We start from the raw sequence: 20,171 nt of genomic DNA, 5'->3' as shown, positions 1-20,171 counted from the left end.
TATTTGTATTAGGTGAATTGATAAATACAATTTCTTTTGTTTTTACAGTGCAAATATTTGTAATAAAAATAAATATAAAGTGAGCACTGTACACTTTGTATCTGTGTTGTAATTGAAATCAATATAATTGAAAATGTAGAAAAATCCAAAAACATTTAAATAAATGGTATTATATTATTGTTTAACAGTGCAATTAAGCATGATTAATTTTATTAATCTCTTGACAACCCTAATCATAATTAAAATAATTAAGCCACTATTGCTTAAATATTGCCATAAGGACATATTTACTTTTGCCAAAAGCATGTTTTATGTTAATTCTTTTGAGAAACAAGTGTAAATAAGTAACAGTAAAGTATGCCTGTATTACTATATTCTCTGTAGGCCCCTGTGCAGTCCTAAATATTTGGGTTTATTTTTGTCTTAAAAGATTAATATGTTGCTAAATTTTCAACTGAGAGAGGATTGTCCTTGTCCAGAGGAGATTCGGGAAGAGCTATATGAGTTTCATGATGATCTTCTAATTCACTGTGGTGAGAGCCTAATTATTTTTTTCACTGATTGAACATTATACGTTTCAGTTCTGATTCTTTTCCATGGCAAGCAAGATCTTGAAGAGATAAATTACTTATTTTAGTTGTGTTATGTACTGGATGACTGTTCCTGGAGTTTCTAAGTCCCGAAAGTATCTAAAGTGTTCGTCATGGTTTATTTCCATTGTAATGTTTTAGTTGAATTGAACATCTTTATTACGTATTATTTAAATTTTCAGCCTTACCTAGCCCTGGTGATAGAAAAAGGAGGAGGGAGATGATGGTGAATTAATTAAATTTAAATAACAAAAAAATCCCCAGGGAAGTAGTTCTGGATACCCTAAAAATTAATTAGACTTACAGCTGTAAGTGGAGACTGACCTGCTAAACATAATTATATATTACACAGGGGATGGGGGGGACATACCTTTTTTGTTTGTTTTTGCTTCATAAGTTAGGAAATGTCAGAATTAAAGTTGCCTGTGCAACTTTAATTTGCTCCCTTTGTGTGCATCTATTATGATATATTCTTTAGTTACATGAGCACACACTGTTGTTTCCACAGGACTTGTGCTTTAGTTCACAGAATGGACCTGCTCTCAGGATGGATCAGGGTTGTGTAGTGAAGGTTCTGCTTCACTTGTTGGACACCTGCTTCATTTGTTGCATAAGTTGTATTGTGGGTACCGGGAAGTGGTTGGCCTAAGCCCACCCATACCTAAAGTCCCTCCCACTTAACCCAGAGGGAGGTACCAGTGGACCTGGGCCACAACTGAATGGTGGAGACAACAAATTTAAAAACAAGGATGGGAGTGAAGTTCATAAGGCAAAAATCAAAGAATCTGAAGGGGACACTAAGCAGAGAACTCCAACAGCGCCCACTGCTCCTCAAAGGCTATGAGGAGGCAGTAGACACCAGCCAGAGGAACTCTGTTTGGAGGCATGATCAAACAAGAGATTGAATGTAGGCCTTGTAGTTGCAGAGCCCTCCACTTCTAGCTTTCTCCACCTAGTGTGATGGCCGTATTGGCCAGTGGTGGGAGGAAGTCTTGTGGGGCCACAGATGGTATCTGTAAAAATCAGAAGGTGCAGGGAGAAGTGCAGCCAGAACCTCAGTGAGAGGTTCTACAAGTGCTGAAAGAGGCTACAGGTGGTTGGTGGCACCAAGTCCTGCCACTTGGTGTCAGGGCAAGACACAAGGGCGAGGAAGTGAATTGTATGAAGCACAAGTGCATACAGATGTTTTCCTGAGCATGATTCGGAGAAGGACTGGCTGAATGTTGTTCAGCTGACGTAGGTTGTGTGTCAGGGAGGCCAGGGTGGCTCACAGGGCAGGGGACTGAAGTCAAGTTCTGGAGGGCCAGGAGTGAGAGGTGGCTGGGGAGCTGTTTCCCAAAGGACCTGCTCAAGGAAGACAAGAGAAGGAGAAGGAGGCAAGGCTGCCGTCACCCCCTGGACCACATGACATTAATAACTCCATGCGCTGGCTGAGCATCATGGGCATCCACCCAGTCCCTCCAGTCATAGTCCAAGAGGACTTCAATTCTGATCGTGCAAGCCAGGACCAACCTCTGGTACAGAAAGGGGGACTCCACCACCTGCACACTAATGCTATGTCTGCACTGCAATTAAACACCCATGGCTGGCCAGCTGACTCAGGCTCACAAGGCTTGGGCTTAATTGTGGTGTGGATATTCAGGCTCAGGCTGGAGCCTGAGCTCTGGGACCCTCCCCACTTGTGGAGTCCCAGGGCTCAGGCGGGAGCCCAAGCCTGAACATCTACATGGCAATTAAGCAGCCCAGCAAACCTGAGTCCTGTGAGCGTGAGGCAGCTGGCAAGGTCCAGCCACAAGTTTTTAAATGTAGTGCACACATACCCTACAATGTGGATTGTGTAGCAGCGGTTCTGCTAGGAGATTGGAAGGTGTGTAATGAATGAGGCAGGGGATTGTAGGAAGAGAAAGGATGATCTCATGGTTAAATCAGTTGAATGATTTTCTGGAGGAGTTGACTCTATCTCTGTGTGATGCTAGGCAAGTCATTTATACCAAACTTTTCACAAGTGATGATCATTTGTGCTCCTGATTTTCTGATTAGGGACTCTGGGATGTAATTTACAAAAATGCTTAGCACTCACATATGCAACGGAAGTCAGTGGGAGCAGTGCTTTGAACATATTAAGTGGTATGAAATGCTAAGTACACTCAGAATGCTAAGTAGAAAAAAATAGTATATGACAATGTAATTGAGGAAAGTATAATGCATACACAGAAATGAGTTGAGTGAAGGTTACACAGGCAACTTTACTTCTGGCATTTCTTAACTTTTGAGTGCTTGACTTTACAACCTTAACAGTTGTTCTTTTCACATAGCTGTTTGTGTGTAATTTCCTAGGTTTTTTAAAAATCAAACTGAAAAATCAGAAATTCCATCATGTGATATCTTATTGACACCTACAAGTTTCCTCTGCAGAGTTGGAAACCTAAGAGTTGGAACTTCACAGAACTCTGCCATTTAAGTTAATGGGGTAACTGATAGAAGTAGTAGGTTGTAATCTTCTTTGCAGGTCAACATTAGAGGGAGATAAGGCACTGGCAGTGTGTTTCAGAGAGATCTGGTGAGACTCAGGAATCTTGGGTTTCATTCCAGGCTTTGGAGGGGAGTAGATCTAATGAATGCAGACCCTACTGCCTCTTTCCCCCCAGATTTGATTCCTTCTGCACTACATATCATCCGATTTATCCTTGCCCCAGGCCTGTCTTTCCCCCACTCTCATCTTGTTCCAGTCCCACTCTCTTTGCCTACCCAGTTCCAGTCTCCAGTGCTCAGGCTTTTTATACTAACCACAGTCTCCTTGCCAAGCAAGCCTACTCTCCACCTCCAGGTTCTCTTACTCGCTCTTTCCCCCTCCCCACATCCAATCCCAGTCTCTTTGCCCAGCTAATCCTAGTTACTTTCTCCCAGCTCCTCATCCAGTCTGTCTTCCCCTCCCCACACTGACTCCCAGTCTGAGGATATGTCTACACTACGGGATTATTCCGATTTTACATAAACCGGTTTTGTAAAACAGATTGTATAAAGTCGAGTGCACGCGTTCACACTAAGCACATTAATTTGGCGGTGCGCGTCCATGTACCGAGACTAGCATAGATTTCCAGAGCGTTGCACTGTGGGTAGCTATCCCGTAGCTATCCCATAGTTCCCACAGTCTCCCCCACCCCTTGGAATTCTGGGTTGAGATCCCAGTGCCTGATGGGGCAAAAAACATTGTCGCGGATGGTTCTGGGTACAGCCTCACCCCTCCCTCCGTGAAAGCAGCAGACAACCGTTTCGTGCCTTTTTTCCTGGGTGAACTGTGCAAATGCCATAGCACAGCAAGCATGGACCCTGCTCAGATCAAGACTGCAATCGTGGACGTTGTAAACACCTCACATTCTCATGCAGTCTATGCTGAACCAGGACCTGCAAAGCCGGGCGAGGAGGAGGTGGCTACGGCAGAGCAGCGATGAGAGTGATGAGGACATGGATACAGAATTCTCTCAAACTGCGGGCCCCTGCACTTTGGAGATCCTGCTGGCAATGGGGCAGGTTCTAGCCATTGAACGCCGATTTGGGGCCCGGGAAACAAGCACAGACTGGTGGGACTGTATAGTTTTGCAGGTTTAGGATGATTCGCAGTGGCTGCGAAACTTTCGCTTGTGTAAGGGCACTTTTATGGAACTTTGTGACTTGCTTTCCCCTGCTCTGAAACACCATAATACCAAGATGAGAGCAGCCCTCGCAGTTGAGAAGCGAGTGGCAATAGCCCTCTGGAAGCTTGCAACACCAGACAGCTACCGGTCAGTCGGGAATCAATTTGGAGTGGGAAAATCTACTGTGGGGGCTGCTGTGATGCAAGTAACCAAAGCAATCATTAAGCTGCTGCTATGAAAGATTGTGACTCTGGGAAACGTGCAGATCATAGTGGATGGCTTTGCTGCAATGGAATTCCCTAACTGTGGGGGGGCGATAGATGGAACCCATATCCCTATCTTGGCACCGGAGCACCAGAGCACCCAGTACGTAAACCGCAAGGGGTACTTTTCAATGGTGCTGCAAGCACTGGTGGATCACAAGGGACGTTTCACAAACATCTACGTGGGATGACCGGGAAGGGTTCATGACGCTCACGTCTTCAGGAACACTACTCTGTTTAAACGGCTGCAGCAAGGGAATTACTTCCAAGACCAGAAAATAACAGTTGGGGATGTTGAAATGCCTGTAGTTATCCTGCGGGACCCAGCCTACCCCTTGATGCCATGGCTCATGAAGCCATACACAGGCAGCCTGGACAGTAGTCAGGAGCTGTTCAACTACAGGCTGAGCAAGTTCAGAATGGTGGTAGAATGTGCATTTGGCCGTTTAAAGGTGCGCTTGCGCACATTATTGACTCGCTCAGACCTCAGCCAAACCAATGTCCCCTTTGTTATTGCTGCTTGCTGTGTGCTCCACAATCTCTGTGAGAGTAAGGAGGAGACCTTTATGGCGGGGTGGGAGGCTGAGGCAAATCACATGGCCGCTGATTACGCGCTGCCAGGCACCAGGGCAATTAGAAGAGCACACCAGGAAGCGGTGCGCATCAGAGAAGCTTTGAAAACCAGTTTCATCACAGGCCAGGGTACGGTGTGACTGTTGTGTTTGTTTCCCCTTGATGAACCCCCCCCTTGATTGACTCATTCTTGTAAGCAACCCACCCTCCCCCTTTGATTACAGCTTGCTTAAGGAAATAAAGTCACTATCGTTTAAAAATCATGTGTTCTTTATTAAAAAGTCATTATAAAAAGAGGGAGAGAACTGACAAGGTATCCCAGGTATGGTTTGGGAGGAGGATAGGAGGGAAGGAAAAGGCCACTAAAAATATTTCAAAGTAACGACAGCCTTTTGGTTGGGCTGTCCACGGGGGTAGAGTGGGCAGGTGCACAAAGTCTTCCCCCACGCGTTCTTACATGTCTGGGTGAGGAAGATGTGGAACATGGTGAGGGTGGTTACACAGAGGCTGCAGCGGCACTCTGTGACCCTGCTGCTGTTCCTGAAGCTCCACCAGACGTCGGAGGATGTCAGTTTGATCACGCAGCAGCCCCAGTGTTGCATCCTGCCGCCGCATATCTTCCTGCCTACACCTCTGATCTTCCTGGTGCCACCTCTCATCTCGAGCGTCCCTTCTGTCCTCACGTTCACTGGCATCTTTCCTGTAATTTGATACCACGTCCTTCCACTCATTCAGATGAGCTCTTTCATTGCAGGTCACTTCCATGATTTCCGAGAACATTTCATCTCGCGTATTTTTTTTCCTCTGCCTTCTCTGAGATAGCCTTTGGGATGGAGTAGGGGGGGCTTGAAAAATTTGCAGCTGCATGAGGGAGGTAAAAAAGGGAGAGAAGTATTTAAAAAGATACACTTTACAGAACAATGGTTATACTCTTTCACAGTGAATAACACTATTCACCTTACATAGCACATGTGATTTCACTGCAAGGTCGCATTTTGCATCTTAATATTGAGTGCCTGTGGCTCTAGTGTTAGAGATCTCACAGACACAGGTCCGGGCAGCAGAATTCAGCTTGCATGCGGCCATGGTAAGCCATTGTCTTTCGGCTTCTGCAGCCTTCATATACACAGTGCCCTCCTTTCCCAAATACCAAGCAAATCCCGTTCAGTGCTGCTTCTTTCCTGTTAACATGCAGCAGCAGAAACTACTCTCCCATCCAATTCTCTGGGATGATCCCTTTACCCCTCCCCCCACCGTGTGGCTGGTATTATGGAAGATCACTGCTAATCACCCCTTTTCCTCCTCCCACCGCGTGGCTAGTAGCAGGGAAGATCCCTGTTAGCCAAACGCGAAAAAGCTCAGTGCCATTCCCCCCCGTTTGGCTACCTGCAAGGAAGGATTTCTTTTAAGCAACAGGCAAACAGCCCAGTAGGAATGGCTATCTCTGTCCCCTTAATTAAATTCCTGAATTTCAACCAGGTTACCATGAACGATATCACTCTCCTGAGGGTAACACAGCAAGATAAAGAACGGATGTTGCTTGAATGCTAGCAATCACCGGGACCATACGCAGCTAGGCTTTGTCATGCAATGATACCAGATTACTTGCTACATGCATGGCGTAGCCAAGTGTCCTACCATGGTGGACGGAATAAGGCTGCCTTGCCCAGAAACCTTCTGCAAAGGCTTTTGGAGTACCTCCAGGAGAGCTTCATGGAGATGTCCCTGGAGGATTTCCGCTCCATCCCCAGACATGTTAACAAATGTTTCCAATAACTATACTGGCCACGAATGCATCCCAAGTCCTCAGGGCAAATCAATCATTAAAAAACGTTTGCTTTTAAACCATGTTTTTTATTTACAAAGGTACACTCTCCAGAGGTCGCTTCCATGGCTTCATTGTCTGGGCTACTGGCTTGGGAGGGCTGGGAGGGTAATTCCGTCTGGGTGAGAAAAAGCTCCTGGCTGTTGGGGAGAATGGAGTACTGTGTGCTCTCTGCAAGCTCGTCCTCCTCTTCCTCCTCCTCATCTTCCCCGTCCGCAGAATCCTTAGCCATGGCTGAAATTACCACTCCCACCTCGGAATCCACAGACAGGGGTGGGATAGTGGTAGCGGACCCCCTTAGAATTGCATGCAGCTCAGCGTAGAAGCAGCATGTTTTCGGCCCTGCCCCGGACCTTCCGTTTGCTTCTTTGGTTTTCTGGTAGGCTTATCTGAGCTCCTTAACTTTCACTCTGCACTGCACTGAGTCCCTGGTGTGGCCTTTCTCCATCATAGCCTTGGAAATTTTTTCAAATGTTTTTTCATTTCATCTTTTGGAACGGAGTTCTGTTAGCTCAGAATCCTCTCTCCATATAGCGATCAGATCCAGTACCTCCCATGCGGTCCATGCTGGAGCTCTTTTTCGATTCTCAGGAGACTGCATTGTTACCTGTGCTGATGAGCTCTGCGTGGTCACCTGTGCTGGTGAGCTCTCCACGCTGGCCAAACAGGAAATGAAATTCAAAAGTTCGCAGGGCTTTTCCTGTCTACCTGGCCAGTGCATCCAAGTTCAGATTGCTGTCCAGAGCAGCCACAGTGGTGCTCTGTGGGATACCGCATGGAGGCCAATACCGTCGATTTGCGGCCACACTAACTCTAATCCGATATGGTAATACCGATTTCAGCGCTACTCCTCTCGTCAGGGAGGAGTACAGAAACCGGTTTAAAGAGCCCTTTATATCGATATAAAGGGCCTCGTTGTGTGGACGGGTGCAGCATTAAATCGGTCTAACTCTGCTAAAATTGGTATAAATGCGTAGTGTAGACCAGGCCCTAGTGTCTCTCCTCAGGATTCTCATCCAATCCAGTCTTATCCATCCCCTTCCTTACTCTTTTTGCTGCAGTCTACTCCCCTCTCTGGATCCTTGTCTCTTTGCACAGCCAGTCTGAGTTCTCCCCCAACAGCTCAACTCCTAATATGATGTCAGAATCCCGCACCTCTTTCTAGCCAACTGACCCCTAATTCCCCTCCTCTGTTTCCCTCATGATCTCTCAGTCCCATTTCCCTTCCCTGCATCCTGGATTCCAGTCTCAACTTTCCCTCCCGGGAGTGCTATTGTCACAAAAGACCTGTTTGTCACAGCTTAATGGTTCCTTGCTTAATATGCAAGCCAAAAACTGCCAGAGACAGCAGAAAAAAAAATTCTCTCTGGTTCCTTTGAAAACCAAACCCTCTCTGCTAAAAAGCCCCTAGCAGAGAAAAGAAAAATATAATATTCCTACTGGCTTCTGGATTCTATCTTTCCCACTACGCTGCCACTCATGTCATAACTTAGTCCCAGATTTGGACCTTAACGTCCAAAATATGGGGGTTAGCATGAAAACCTCCAAGCTTAGTTACCAGCTTGGACCTGGTACTGCTGCCATCACCCAAAAAATTAGAGTGTTTTGGGGCACTCTGGTCCCCCAAAAAAACCTTCCCTGGGGACCCCAAGACCCAAATCCCTTGAGTCTCACAACAAAGGGAAATAATCCTTTTTCCCTTCCCCCCCTCCAGGTGCTCCTGGAGAGCTACACAGAAGCAACCTCTGTGAATCTAAGCAGAGGGAGTCCACCCTCCCCGTTCCCAGCCTGGAGAACAGAATTACTTCCCTCTTCACCCAGAGGGAATGCAAAGTCAGACTAGTAAATTTAACACACACAGATCTCCCTCTGACTTCTTCCTCCCACCAATTCCCTGGTGAGATGCAGACCCAATTCCCTGGAGTTCCTCACTAAAAAAAAAAACTCCAACAGGTCTTAAAAGAAAGCTTTATATAAAAAGAAAGAACAATACATACACATGGTCTCTCTGTATTAAGGTGACAAATACAGGGTCAATTGCTTAAAAGAAATATTGAATAAACAGCCTTATTCAAAAGAATACAATTTAAAGCACTCCAGCAACTATAGACATGTAAATACAAAACAAAAAACCAACTTTGTACTCACAACTTGGAAACAGAAGATTAGAAAGCAGGAAATAGAAATCACTTCTCAAAGCTGAGAGAGAGGCAGGCAGAAGACAAAGAACTCAGACACACAATTCCCTCCACCCAGAGTTGAAAAAAATCCTGTTTCCTGATTGGTCCTCTGGTCAGCTGGTTCAGATACTTCTTTCCAGGTGAAAGAGACGTTAACCCTTAGCTATCTGTTTATGACAGTTTCCCTCATGATCTCTCAGTCCCATTTCCCTTCCCTGCATCCTGGATTCCAGTCTCAACTTTCCCTCCCTCAGATTGCAGCTTCCTTGCCCAGCGAGTCCCAGTTTCCGTCTTCACTTCCAGTTACACTCTTACCAGATTCCTCGTCCTAATCTATTCCTCCCTGCCCTGTCTGGATTTCATCTCCTCTGCGTTGAATCAGACTGCTTTCTCCTCCACACTGCCTGGCTGCCAGTTGGAGAGAGAGGCTCCCTGCTCTCCATTCAAGTGGCAGGCTCCACCGCAGCATAAAACAACTGTTAGTATCACTTATAGGGAAAGATCACTTTTACCCCTCTATTTCTGCTCTGGAGGGAACATATCAGTTGCTCGGTGGAGAATATGCATGCACGGTCCTGTCAGACATAGGAGCTATAAGGGAACGAAGCATCTCTGTAACCATGGTTCAGACACAGTCTGGTCAGTGCTAGGTGCTGTGAGGGTATGTCCAGACACCTGCGACTGGTCTGTGCCAGCCGACTCAGGCTCACGGGGCTCAGGCTGCAGGGCTGTTTCATTGCTGTGTTAGACTTCCAGGATTGGGCTTGAGCCCAAGCTCTGGGATCCTCCCATCTCTCTCTTTAACAAGAAACAAACTCAGCCAGCCAATAAAAAAAAGCATCAAACCAACCCCTTTAATCATCCCATCCAGAGGAATATACTGTTAAACTCCCCCTAAAACCTAGCCAAATCTTACAGGACTTTTGTATCATCATTAATTGCAGTAGAATCTTCCTAAAACAATATCTGTGGTGTTATACTAGGGGAAACAACTACTGATGTTCCTAAGGAGTATTATATATCTGATTATTTGTAATATTTACACTATAACTGAAGTACATTTGCTATTTTGAGGGGTGCTACTATAGCTAACATTCTAGAAGTTTGCTGATTACCATATTTTTTTCTGTATGAAATTTGCTGGTTAAAAGCTATTTTCAACATTCCTAATCTACAGATTTCTTAACTGTATGCAGTACAAGTTGTGGATTTTTTTTTTTAAGTATGTGTGTTGAACAATTTTATCTTGAAGGCATATGGTTTGTTTCTAATTAGTTTTACTATGTGTTAGGTATTCCACTTGAAGAAGAAGAGGAGATGGATGAAGACACTTCCTGGATGGGCAAACTTCGTTCACTAATATACAAAATCAAAGGCCCACCAAAAGCAGAAAAAAAAGAGCCTACAGAGGTGGAAGAGAAGGCTCCCAGTAAGTTTTTTAAAGTGTCCTCTAGTACTGCATATTTCTCTTACTCTGCAGAAGTTTCAGTGCTGTAACATTTTTTCTCATAAAAGTTTGTATGAATAAAAGACTTTTTTTTATATAGCAGAATGAAGAAGGGAGCTGTATGTTTAAATAGTTTTCAGACAGTTAAAAAAAGCATCTGGGCTCCAAACCATGATTAAATGATTTTTTATTGGAGATGGATCTGAATCTGTGGAAGAATTCAGATCCAAAGTTGAACTTTATGGATTCATACTTGCGTAATGGGTCAAAGCAAAACAAAAACTCAGATTGTGTGAAATCCAGATCTAGACTTGCAACTTTTTACCTTAGACCCATGTCTGCTTCAGATTTCTTCTGAAACTTACCGTTTTCCACTTTATACCATACTTACATTTAACTTTTCTACCGTGCCTATTCCTGTGCTCAGTGGAGAATAGGCTTGCCATTGCCATGATTCCTGTGACAAAAACTTATCTCTTTGCCCTGTCTTTCACAAAGCAAAACTTTTCCATGGAGTTTTACATATTTGTGGTTTGATTCTATTCTGTGTTTCAGCCCAAAACTCACAGGCCAGGAGGAAAGGGGGCTAAGGTAGCTTTGAGACTCCTTTGTGCCATTCTTACACCAAGTTGTTCCAGCATCCACAGCATGATCAGACAGCACTCAGAACTGTCCAACTTACAGCCATCTCCCCAGGCTGCCCTATGGGCTATGATGCTACATGGAATTTTCACATCATTGTGTGTTGCAATCCTGTCCCTGGCACCCATCCAATCCCCAGTCCCATCCCTGGCACACCCCATATGCCAGAGCTTGCAAATGGGTCCTCAGAAGTAAGCCTTTGACTATCTTCTTAAGTGCCTCGACCAGGAGAATCCTCCCATAATTTGAACCAGGGTTTTAAGGGCCCCTTTACGCCATTCTAGCCCTTTATGTAAGCCGTTGTTTTAAAATTATTAAATGATAGGTATATAAACTTTTATAATGGAGAATAAACTCTCTTATATTTCAAATATTGTCCCATGGCATTTCTTTTTCTTTTCCAATTTTACTGAGATTGTCACTTTTTTATTTTTGATCATAGCTTTCTCATTTTCTTTTATAAAAAGCAACCAACACCACATAAACTTAGTCATCTTTCCATTGTTCTTATATTTCACTTCATCTACAATTATTAGTGCTAAAATATGTAGTACTTTTTTTAGTATAAAGGTAAAAACAGCTCTTTTGATCTAGTAAAGTAAGGGATAAGAAAAAAATCATGAAGAAATGAATATGAGGAGAGTTTACTATTTGAATGGATTAGCAGGGATGGAATATGCTGAATAAGATAAGTGTTTCCGCCACTCACGGCCCATTTCTGTGACAATTACTAATGAGTAATCCCAATGAAGTAAATGAATTATTCATATGAGTGCTATGCATGGTTGTACGTTTTGCTGTCTTTTGAAATTTTTCTGCTTTTTTGTCTGAAACACCAAATATTCATCAGATACAATTATAAGTGTCTATATATATATTTTTTCCTCTATTGAAACCTAGGTAGTAATTTCTTGTAAGTCCTTTACATGGTATTTGGAACTACTGAAATAGGAACACTATTATCTAGGCATTTTATGTCAGTTTTGCACTTCAGTACAAATTCTGTGTATAGTAAAAGCTGTGCTATCTGGCACTTTACCAACCAGAAAGCTCTTTAAGCATTTCTGATCTTCCTTGAAAATCTGGTTTATAGTCCGGTTGGCGTGGGGCCAGCAGGCTCCCTACCTGGCTCCACGTGGCTCCCTGGAAGCGGCAACATGTCCCTGCTGCTCCTAGGTGGAGGAATGGTCACCAGGGGCTCAGAGTGTGAGAGGGGCTCAGGGCTGGGGCGAGGGGGTATGGACTCTGGAAGGGAGTTGTGTGGGGGGGCTCGGGGCAGAAGGTTAGGGTTCTGGAGGGGATTCAGGGTGCTGAATCCGGGCGGCGCTCACTTCGGGTTTGGCACTCACTTCAGGTGGCTCCCTGCAAGTGACAACATCCCTACTGCTCCTAGGTGGATGTGTGGCTAGGCAGCTCTGCACACTGCCCCCACCCTGCCTTGCCCTCAGCGCTGGCTCTGCAGCTCCCAGTGGCCAGGAATTGCGTCCAGTGGGAGCTGTGGGGATGACACCTGGGCACAGAGGCAGCACGCAAAGCCTCCTAGCTTCCACCTCCGCCTAGGAGCAGCAGGGACGTGTCGCTGCTTGTGGGGAGCTGCCCAAGGTAAGTGCTGCCCGGATCTGCCGCCCCAACCCCTAGTCCTGAATCCTCTCTTGCACCCAAACTCCTTTCCTCTTAGTTAACTGGAATTTTTCACTTACTGGCACCCCTCCATTCTCCCAACATGCCAGATAAAAAAGCTTTTACTATATATATCTTTGGCCTGAGGTGAAAGAATGTTCCAATGTTTAATATAATAGTTCATCCTGCACTGTGTTCCCATAAATCTTCAGCACATGCCTTCAGAAACAGAGACCAGAGTAAAATATTGTCATGTTATGATCAGTCTGTCTGAAAACTTTACTCTTTAGTTCATCAATCTTGTTGCCTTTTTTCATTGACCTTTTATCTTATTTAAAATATACATGGGGGAAAGAACTGCTGTAATTTATCAGAAAAATTATTTAACTTTCATGTCATACAGCAGAGTATTGTAGGTACAAACACAAGGGAAAATAAGTGGAATGTATCCCCATAAATTTGCAGTGTTGAGTTAAACTATGAAATACTCTTCTTCTAAGGATGTATGCAAGTATTAACGTAAGTGTTTGAAAGGTGTGCAGAGACTGAATTTAAAAGAACAAGAGACAAGGCAATATAATCCACTGAAAAAGCAGCAGAGCCAGAGGCTGGAGGAATACCTTGCACCTTAAAAATAACAATCCCTGTGCTCAGTAGCATGCACAGTGGAGCAAGGGGCTATGGAATTACAGGTGAAAGGTAGAGAATTTTTTTGAGGAAGACCTCTTTTACAATTTTGTTACTGTTTTTTTTTTTTTTTAAATTAGTTGTTAGGAACTGAGAGAGGAATAGTGGAACATAAGAATGGCCATACTGGGTCAGACCAAACGTCCATCTAGCCCAGTATCTTGTCTAACGACAGTGGCCAGTGCCAGGTGCCACAGAGGGAATGAACAAAACAGGTAATCATCAAGTGATCCATCCCCTGTCGCCCATTCCCAGCTTCTGGCAAACAAAGGCTAGGGACACCATCACTGTCCATCCTGGCTAATAGCCTTTGATGGACCTATCCTCCATGAACTTATCTAGTTCTTTTTTGAACCATGTTATAGACTTGACCTTCACAACATCCTCTAGCAAGGAGTTCCACAGGTTGACTCTGTGTTGTGTGAAAAAATACTTCCTTTTATTTGTTTTAAACCTGCTACCAATAAATTTTATTTGGTGACCCCTAGTTCTTGTGTTATGAGAGGGAATAAATAACATTTCCTTATTTACTTTCTCCACACCAGTCATGATTTTATAGACCTGTATCATATCCCCCCTTAGTCATCTGTTTTCAAAGCTGAAAAGTCCCAGTCTTATTAATCTTGCCCTTTTCTGAACCTTTTCCATTTCCAATATATCTTTTTTGAGATGAGGTGACCACATTTGCATGCAGTATTCAAGTTATGGGCGTACCATGGATTTCTATAGAGGCAATATGATATTTTCTGTCTTATTATCTATCCCTTTCTTAATGATTCCCAACATGCTGTTCACTTTCTTGACTGCCACTGCACATTGAGTGGATGTTTTCAGAGGGCTATCCACAATGACTCCTTGAGTGGTAACAGCTAATTTAGACCCCATCATTTTATATATATAGCTGGGATTATGTTTTCCAATGTGCATTACTTTGCATTTATCAACATTGAATGTCTCTTGCCATTTTATTGCCCGATCACCCAGTTTTGAAAGATCCTTTTTTGAGAGATCTTCTATTTACCTCTCTCCATTCGGAAAACTGAGAATTTACTCCTAACCTTCCTCCTTATCCCATGTCATCTTTCTTTGTTAAGAGCCTTTGGTAAGGGACCTTGTCAAAGGCTTTCTGAAAATCTAAGTACACTATATCCATTGGATGCCCTTTGTCCACATGCTTGTTTACTCCCTCAAAGAATTCTAGTAGATTGGTGAGGCATGATTTCCCTTTACAAAGACTATGTTGACTCTTCCCCAACAAATTATGTTCATCTATGTGTCTGACAATTGTGTTCTTTACTATAGTTTCAACCAGTTTGCCCGATACTGACGTCAGGCTTACTGGCCTGTAATTGCCGGGATCACCACTGGAGCCCTTTTTAAAAATGGGTGTCATATTAGCTATCCTCCAGTCATTTGGTACAGAAGCTGATTTAAATGATAGGTTACAGGCTACAGTTAGTAGTTCTGCAGTTTCACGTTCAATTTCCTTCAGAATTCTTGGGTGAATACCGTCTGGTCCTGGTGGCATATTACCGTTTAGTTTATCTGTTTATTCCAAAAACCTCCTTTAGTGACACCTCCATCTGTGACAATTACTCAGACTTGTCATCTAAAAAGAATGGTTCAGGTTTGGGAATCTCCCTCATATCCTCAGCCATGAAGACCAATGTGAAAAATTCATTTAGTTTCTTTGCAATGGCCTTATCATCCTTGAATGCTCCTTTAGCATCTTAATCATCCAGTGGCCCCATTGGTTGTTTAGCAGGTGCCCTGCGTCTGATGTACTTAATTCTTTTTTGGCCTTCCTAATTATATTTTTACATTTCATTTGCCAAAGTTTATGCTCCTTTCTATTTTCCTCACTACGATTTAACTTCCACTTTTTAAAGTATGCCTTTTGCCTCTCACTGGTTCTTTTACCTTGTTGTTTAGATATGGTGGCTCTTTTTTTTTGGTTCTCTTACTGGGTTTTTTAGTTTGTGCTATACATTTAAGTTGAGCATCTATTATGGTGTCTTTAAAACGTTTCCATGCAGCTTTCGGGGATTTCACTTTTGGCACTGTACCTTTGAATTTCTGTTTAAATTCTCATTTTTGTGAGTTCCCCTTTCTGAAATTAAATGCTACAGTATTGGGCTGCTGCGGTGTGTTCTGCGCCACAGGGATATTAAATTTAATTCTTCTTCAAGTGACTGCTCACGTGTATTCCACAGTAGGTGTGCATGCTCTCCAGGTGCACCAGTGCCAGAAGTTTTTCCCTTAGCAGTACCCATACTGGGGGAGCACCACAGTGACCCCTGGAGTGGCACCTGTATATTGCGCTATAAGGGGGACCATGTGCTCCCCCCCACCCTCAGTTTCTTCTTGCCGCCAGTGAAGGTAGTCAGAACTTTGTGCTCCAGCTCTGCTGCAGCCTTTCTACTTGTCCTTAGTGGTACCGTTCGTGGTCCTGCTCCGCCCCACGGCCAGGGCCCTCTAAAGGCAAGAGGCAGGGAAAGAGGCGATTTTGACTATTTGCAGGGGGACACTCTCTGTACTGATCCCTGTCACCAGTAAGGTGTAAGAAACGCGTGGGAAGGGCTTTCTCCCCAGGCACCCATAAGGGCAAGGATAATGGAGAATTGGAGCCTAGATCGGCTTGGGCTATCATGCCGTCTCCAGAACCCAGTCAGGTGGCAGCCTCACCAGCTGAACATAGTCGCCCCACAACCTGCCTCCTAGAGGCACGTGGTAACATCTACCCCGAAAGCCTTTCAAGCAGCATCCTCTCCCTCCCAATGCCGTCCACACACCGGGAGGAGAGGCCCCAGGGCCTCTCCCTTCCACCCATTTCAAGGGGAAAGCCTTCAATGGCACTGCTGTATAAGTCGCCTCTGCAGCAACGTATCCCAACCCTATCTCATGCTCTAGGGCCATGCCAGCAACCACTGGAGCTGCACCCCCGATCACAGACCCGCGAACAGTCTGTGAGTTCCTGGCACAGAATGCTGGACTCCGGGCATCGATCCGCAGCATGCGAGACTGCGGCTACGGCCCCTTAAAATGTGACTGTTGGTTTATTCCCCAGTCAGGCACCCCTTAGACAGACTCTTCATGATCCTGACCGGAGTACTTACCTCCCTCCAAGACTCACAGCATCCCCTGTGTCAGATACATCTGACCTTGGTTGGGGAGTGTACGTTGGTGTCCTCAAGACTTAAGGGCTATGGTCGCTAGAGTTGTCGCTTCACATAAATGTCCCAGAGCTCAGGGCCATCCACCTAGCTTGCAAGGTATTTCTTCCCCATCTGTCTGGTCACATGGTATAGGTGCTGGCAGACAACACAGCCACCATATTCTTGTATGTCACTATACTAGGGGGAGCCCAGTCATCGACCCTGTGCCAGGATGACCTTTGCCTGTGGGACTTATGTATCCAGCATGCAATCCACTTGGAAGCTTCCCATCTCCCTGGAGTTTGGAATATGTTGGTGAATTGCCTAAGCAAGTCCTTCTTCTCTCACCACAAGTGGTCACTCCATTCGGAGGTCGTCAGGATGTTCTTCCACAGGTGGGGAGCTCCCCAAGTGGACCTGTTCACTACCAAGAAGAAGGGAAAATGCCATCAGTTCTGCTCTCTGCAAGGCCTCAACAGCAGCTTGTTGTCCAATGCCTTTCTCCTATCATGGTTGGCTCAGAGGATTTTGTCCTGTATTACTATATGCATCCATACCGCTCGCAAATTGACATGGATGGTGCCTCCACCATTAATAACTGCTAACTCCACAAGGGCTCAGGCATGTTTCTGGCCCATGTCCTCATCCAGGGCATCTGTAGAGTTGTGACATGGTCATCGGTACACTCCTTCATGAGGCATTATGCCATCATCAGCAGGCCAGAGATGATGCTGGATTTGGCAGAGCTGTGTTGTAATCAACACATCTGTGAACTCCTACCCACCTTCAAAGGTACTGCTTGGGAGCCACCTAAAATGGAATGGACATGAGGAATCAGAGAAGAAAAAAACAGTAACTCACCTTCTCGTAACTGTTGTTCTTTGAGTTGTGTTGCTCATGTCCATTCCATGACCCACCCTTCTTCCCCTCTGTTGTAGTTCCAGCAAGTAGGAACTGAGGGAGGGGGGAGCTAGCGGCACCCTTCTACCAGCGCATATGCGTGCCACGCCAGAGGGTGCCAGAGCCAGCCCCCTACAGATACCACTAAGGGTAAAAACTTTTGGCACTGGTGCACGTGGCAAGCACACACCTACAACGGAATGGACATGAGCAACACATCTCGAAGAACAACAGTTATGAAAGCCGAGTAACCGTTTTTTCTAGCCAAAAGTGTCAAGGGCTGAGAAACAGATAGAAAACAGTGGTATAGGTGTAATTTCTGAAGGAAATTAGCTCTCATCCCATCTGTTTATAATAAATAAGAGAGGTTCCTTTTGTGTTTGTTTCAATATTTGGGGGGGAGGGTTAGCTCAGTGGTTTGAGCATGGCCTGCTAAACCTAGGGTTGTGAGTTCAATCCTTGTGGGGGCCACTTAGGGATCTGGGGCAAAAATCAGTACTTGGTCCTGCTAGTGAAGGCAGGGGGCTGGACTCAATGACCTGTCAAGTTCCATTCTAGGAGATTGGTATATCTCCTATTATTTATTTATTAATATTTGTTTAGTCCTGTCTGGGCAAACGGCTTTTACATTTTTCTCACTACAGGAAGTTGGTGGAGAAAGTGGGGGTCTCCACCTCATTTCTCCCCACAGGGCTTGTGGTGGTGATACTATGATATAGATTGGAACATGTTTGTTTGTTGGCTTGCTTGCTTGTTTGTTTTTTTCTTTCTTGGATTAACATCTCTACCAATCCATCAAAACTTGTTATGAGTTAATTAAGAATAGTTAATCTCAAGAATTGTGTCATTCAGAGTGCACAGACTAACCAGCATTTTAATAGTGGTAACTTTCAGTTGAAGTTCTTGTGCTGAGTTTTCACACGATTTGTGGAGATAATCTTCTTGTAAGCAGTGGGACCAGGCATGGTTTGCAGGCTTTGGCCTCCAGGCTTTACAGGGAAAAATGAATATGAGTGCGTAACTTAGAATTTCTATTACCTGAACTTTTGTATTTGACTTAAAGATAATTAGATATAATAATTGTGTGTAGTGTTCACAAACTGGGCCAAATTCTTCCCTAATGTACTTCAGTGAAATCCTCTGAATTACTACAAAAATTAATTTGGTCCATTGTGCTAATGCTATCAACACACAACAACCTTGTTTCTGTAGAAATTATGCAACTACATTTTCATGTAACTCTGCTCAGCAGTGTTACACTTTATGACCTTTTTATCAAACTAAGCATTAATGAGCTATGGCAGGGTTAGGTCGGATGGATACAGGAGAGTGTTAGAAGGCATATATATTAGTCCCAGATTAAGTAGATCCCTTTTCCCTGGGTAAGGTAATAGGTCCAGTTCCAGAACAAGCAGGAACTTGCTGGAACCAATTAAGGCAGACAGCCTAATTAAGACACCTGGAGCCAATTAAGAAGAAACTGCTAGAATCAGTTAGGACATACTGGCTAATCAGGGCACCTGAGTTTAAAAAGGACCTCACTTCAGTTTGTAGTATGCATGCAAGGAGCTGGGAGCAAGAGGCACTAGGAGCTGAGAGTGGGAAGGTGTATTGCTGGAGGACTGAAGAGTACAAGCTCTGTCAGACACCGGGAGAAAGATCCTGTGGTGAGGAGGCCATGGGGAAGTAGCCCAGGGAGTTGTAGCTGTCGCGCAGCTGTTTCAGGAGGCACTCTAAACAGCTGCAATCCACAGGGCCCTGGGCTGGAACCCAGAGTAGAGAGCAGACCTGAATTCCCCACAAACCTCCCAACTCCTGATCAGACAAAGGAGGAATTGACCTGAACTGTGGGTCCTACCAGAGGGGAAGGTCTCTGGGCTGTTCCCTGACCCACATGGTGAATCTCTGAGGTGAACAAATCCCCCAATAAGCGCAGGAACCACCAAGATAGAGAAGGAACTTTGTCACAGAGCATAGTGAGGATGCACTCATTTTTCATCTTAGTTTTACTTCTCTGAGTGACCTGCTCAAACAAGATAAAAGAAAGCTTTACTGCTAACTGTGGTAGCTGTCAATCTTCATCTGAGTAGCAAAATTGAATTACAGTCTCTCAAATATAAGCAGTTGCTCAATCAAGACTCCTTTCATGCTGTGTCACTGTGCTCATGACATTTTATAGATTAAAATAAAGTTAACGAACTCCTTGCTGCCTCACATATTTGGATTGTTCTGCAAAATCAGCAATGACATCTTTGAGGTACCAGCATGGTGCAAAGTTGACATACCTGGGATTTGAGATTGGTATTAAATAATGCTCTTTATTATTCAGTTGTTGCATACAGTATGTGTTGGAAACAATCAAGAAAGAGGGCAAGCAGAAACAAACTAAACATATCTTTTACCATTACCCCACTTAAACATCTTACCTGAATTTGTAAAACATTCACCTACTTCATAAAATAAGGTTGTGACTGAGACCTAAATCCAGAAAAACAAGATAAACCTGAGCCGAAGCTACTACATTATCCCTTGAGACCTTGGTGTTAAAATGCAGCTGAAAGGCAGTAGATAAGTATATTAAAAATTTGACACCATTATTTTGGAGCAACTTTATTGTGAACCAGTGCTGCCTCTATTCCCTTCCCCTTTTTTTG

At 44.4% G+C, this 20,171-nt stretch overlaps 1 protein-coding gene across 15 annotated transcripts in view; it reads left to right on the top strand.

Moving 5' to 3' along the window:
- The window catches only part of RYR3 (ryanodine receptor 3), a 630,986-nt gene that overhangs the window by 286,525 nt on the left and 324,290 nt on the right, over positions 1-20,171 (top strand). For all 15 annotated transcript variants that reach the window (XM_050954773.1, XM_050954774.1, XM_050954771.1 and 12 more), the window contains 2 exons: positions 431-533; positions 10,358-10,495. In XM_050954773.1, coding sequence (XP_050810730.1) covers positions 431-533; positions 10,358-10,495 — 241 coding nt within the window. The remainder of the gene's footprint in view (positions 1-430; positions 534-10,357; positions 10,496-20,171) is intronic.

The sequence above is a fragment of the Gopherus flavomarginatus genome, chromosome 5 (assembly GCF_025201925.1).
Source record: "Gopherus flavomarginatus isolate rGopFla2 chromosome 5, rGopFla2.mat.asm, whole genome shotgun sequence".
Lineage (NCBI taxonomy): Eukaryota > Metazoa > Chordata > Testudines > Testudinidae > Gopherus > Gopherus flavomarginatus.
This window is presented reverse-complemented; position numbering and strand designations above follow the sequence as displayed.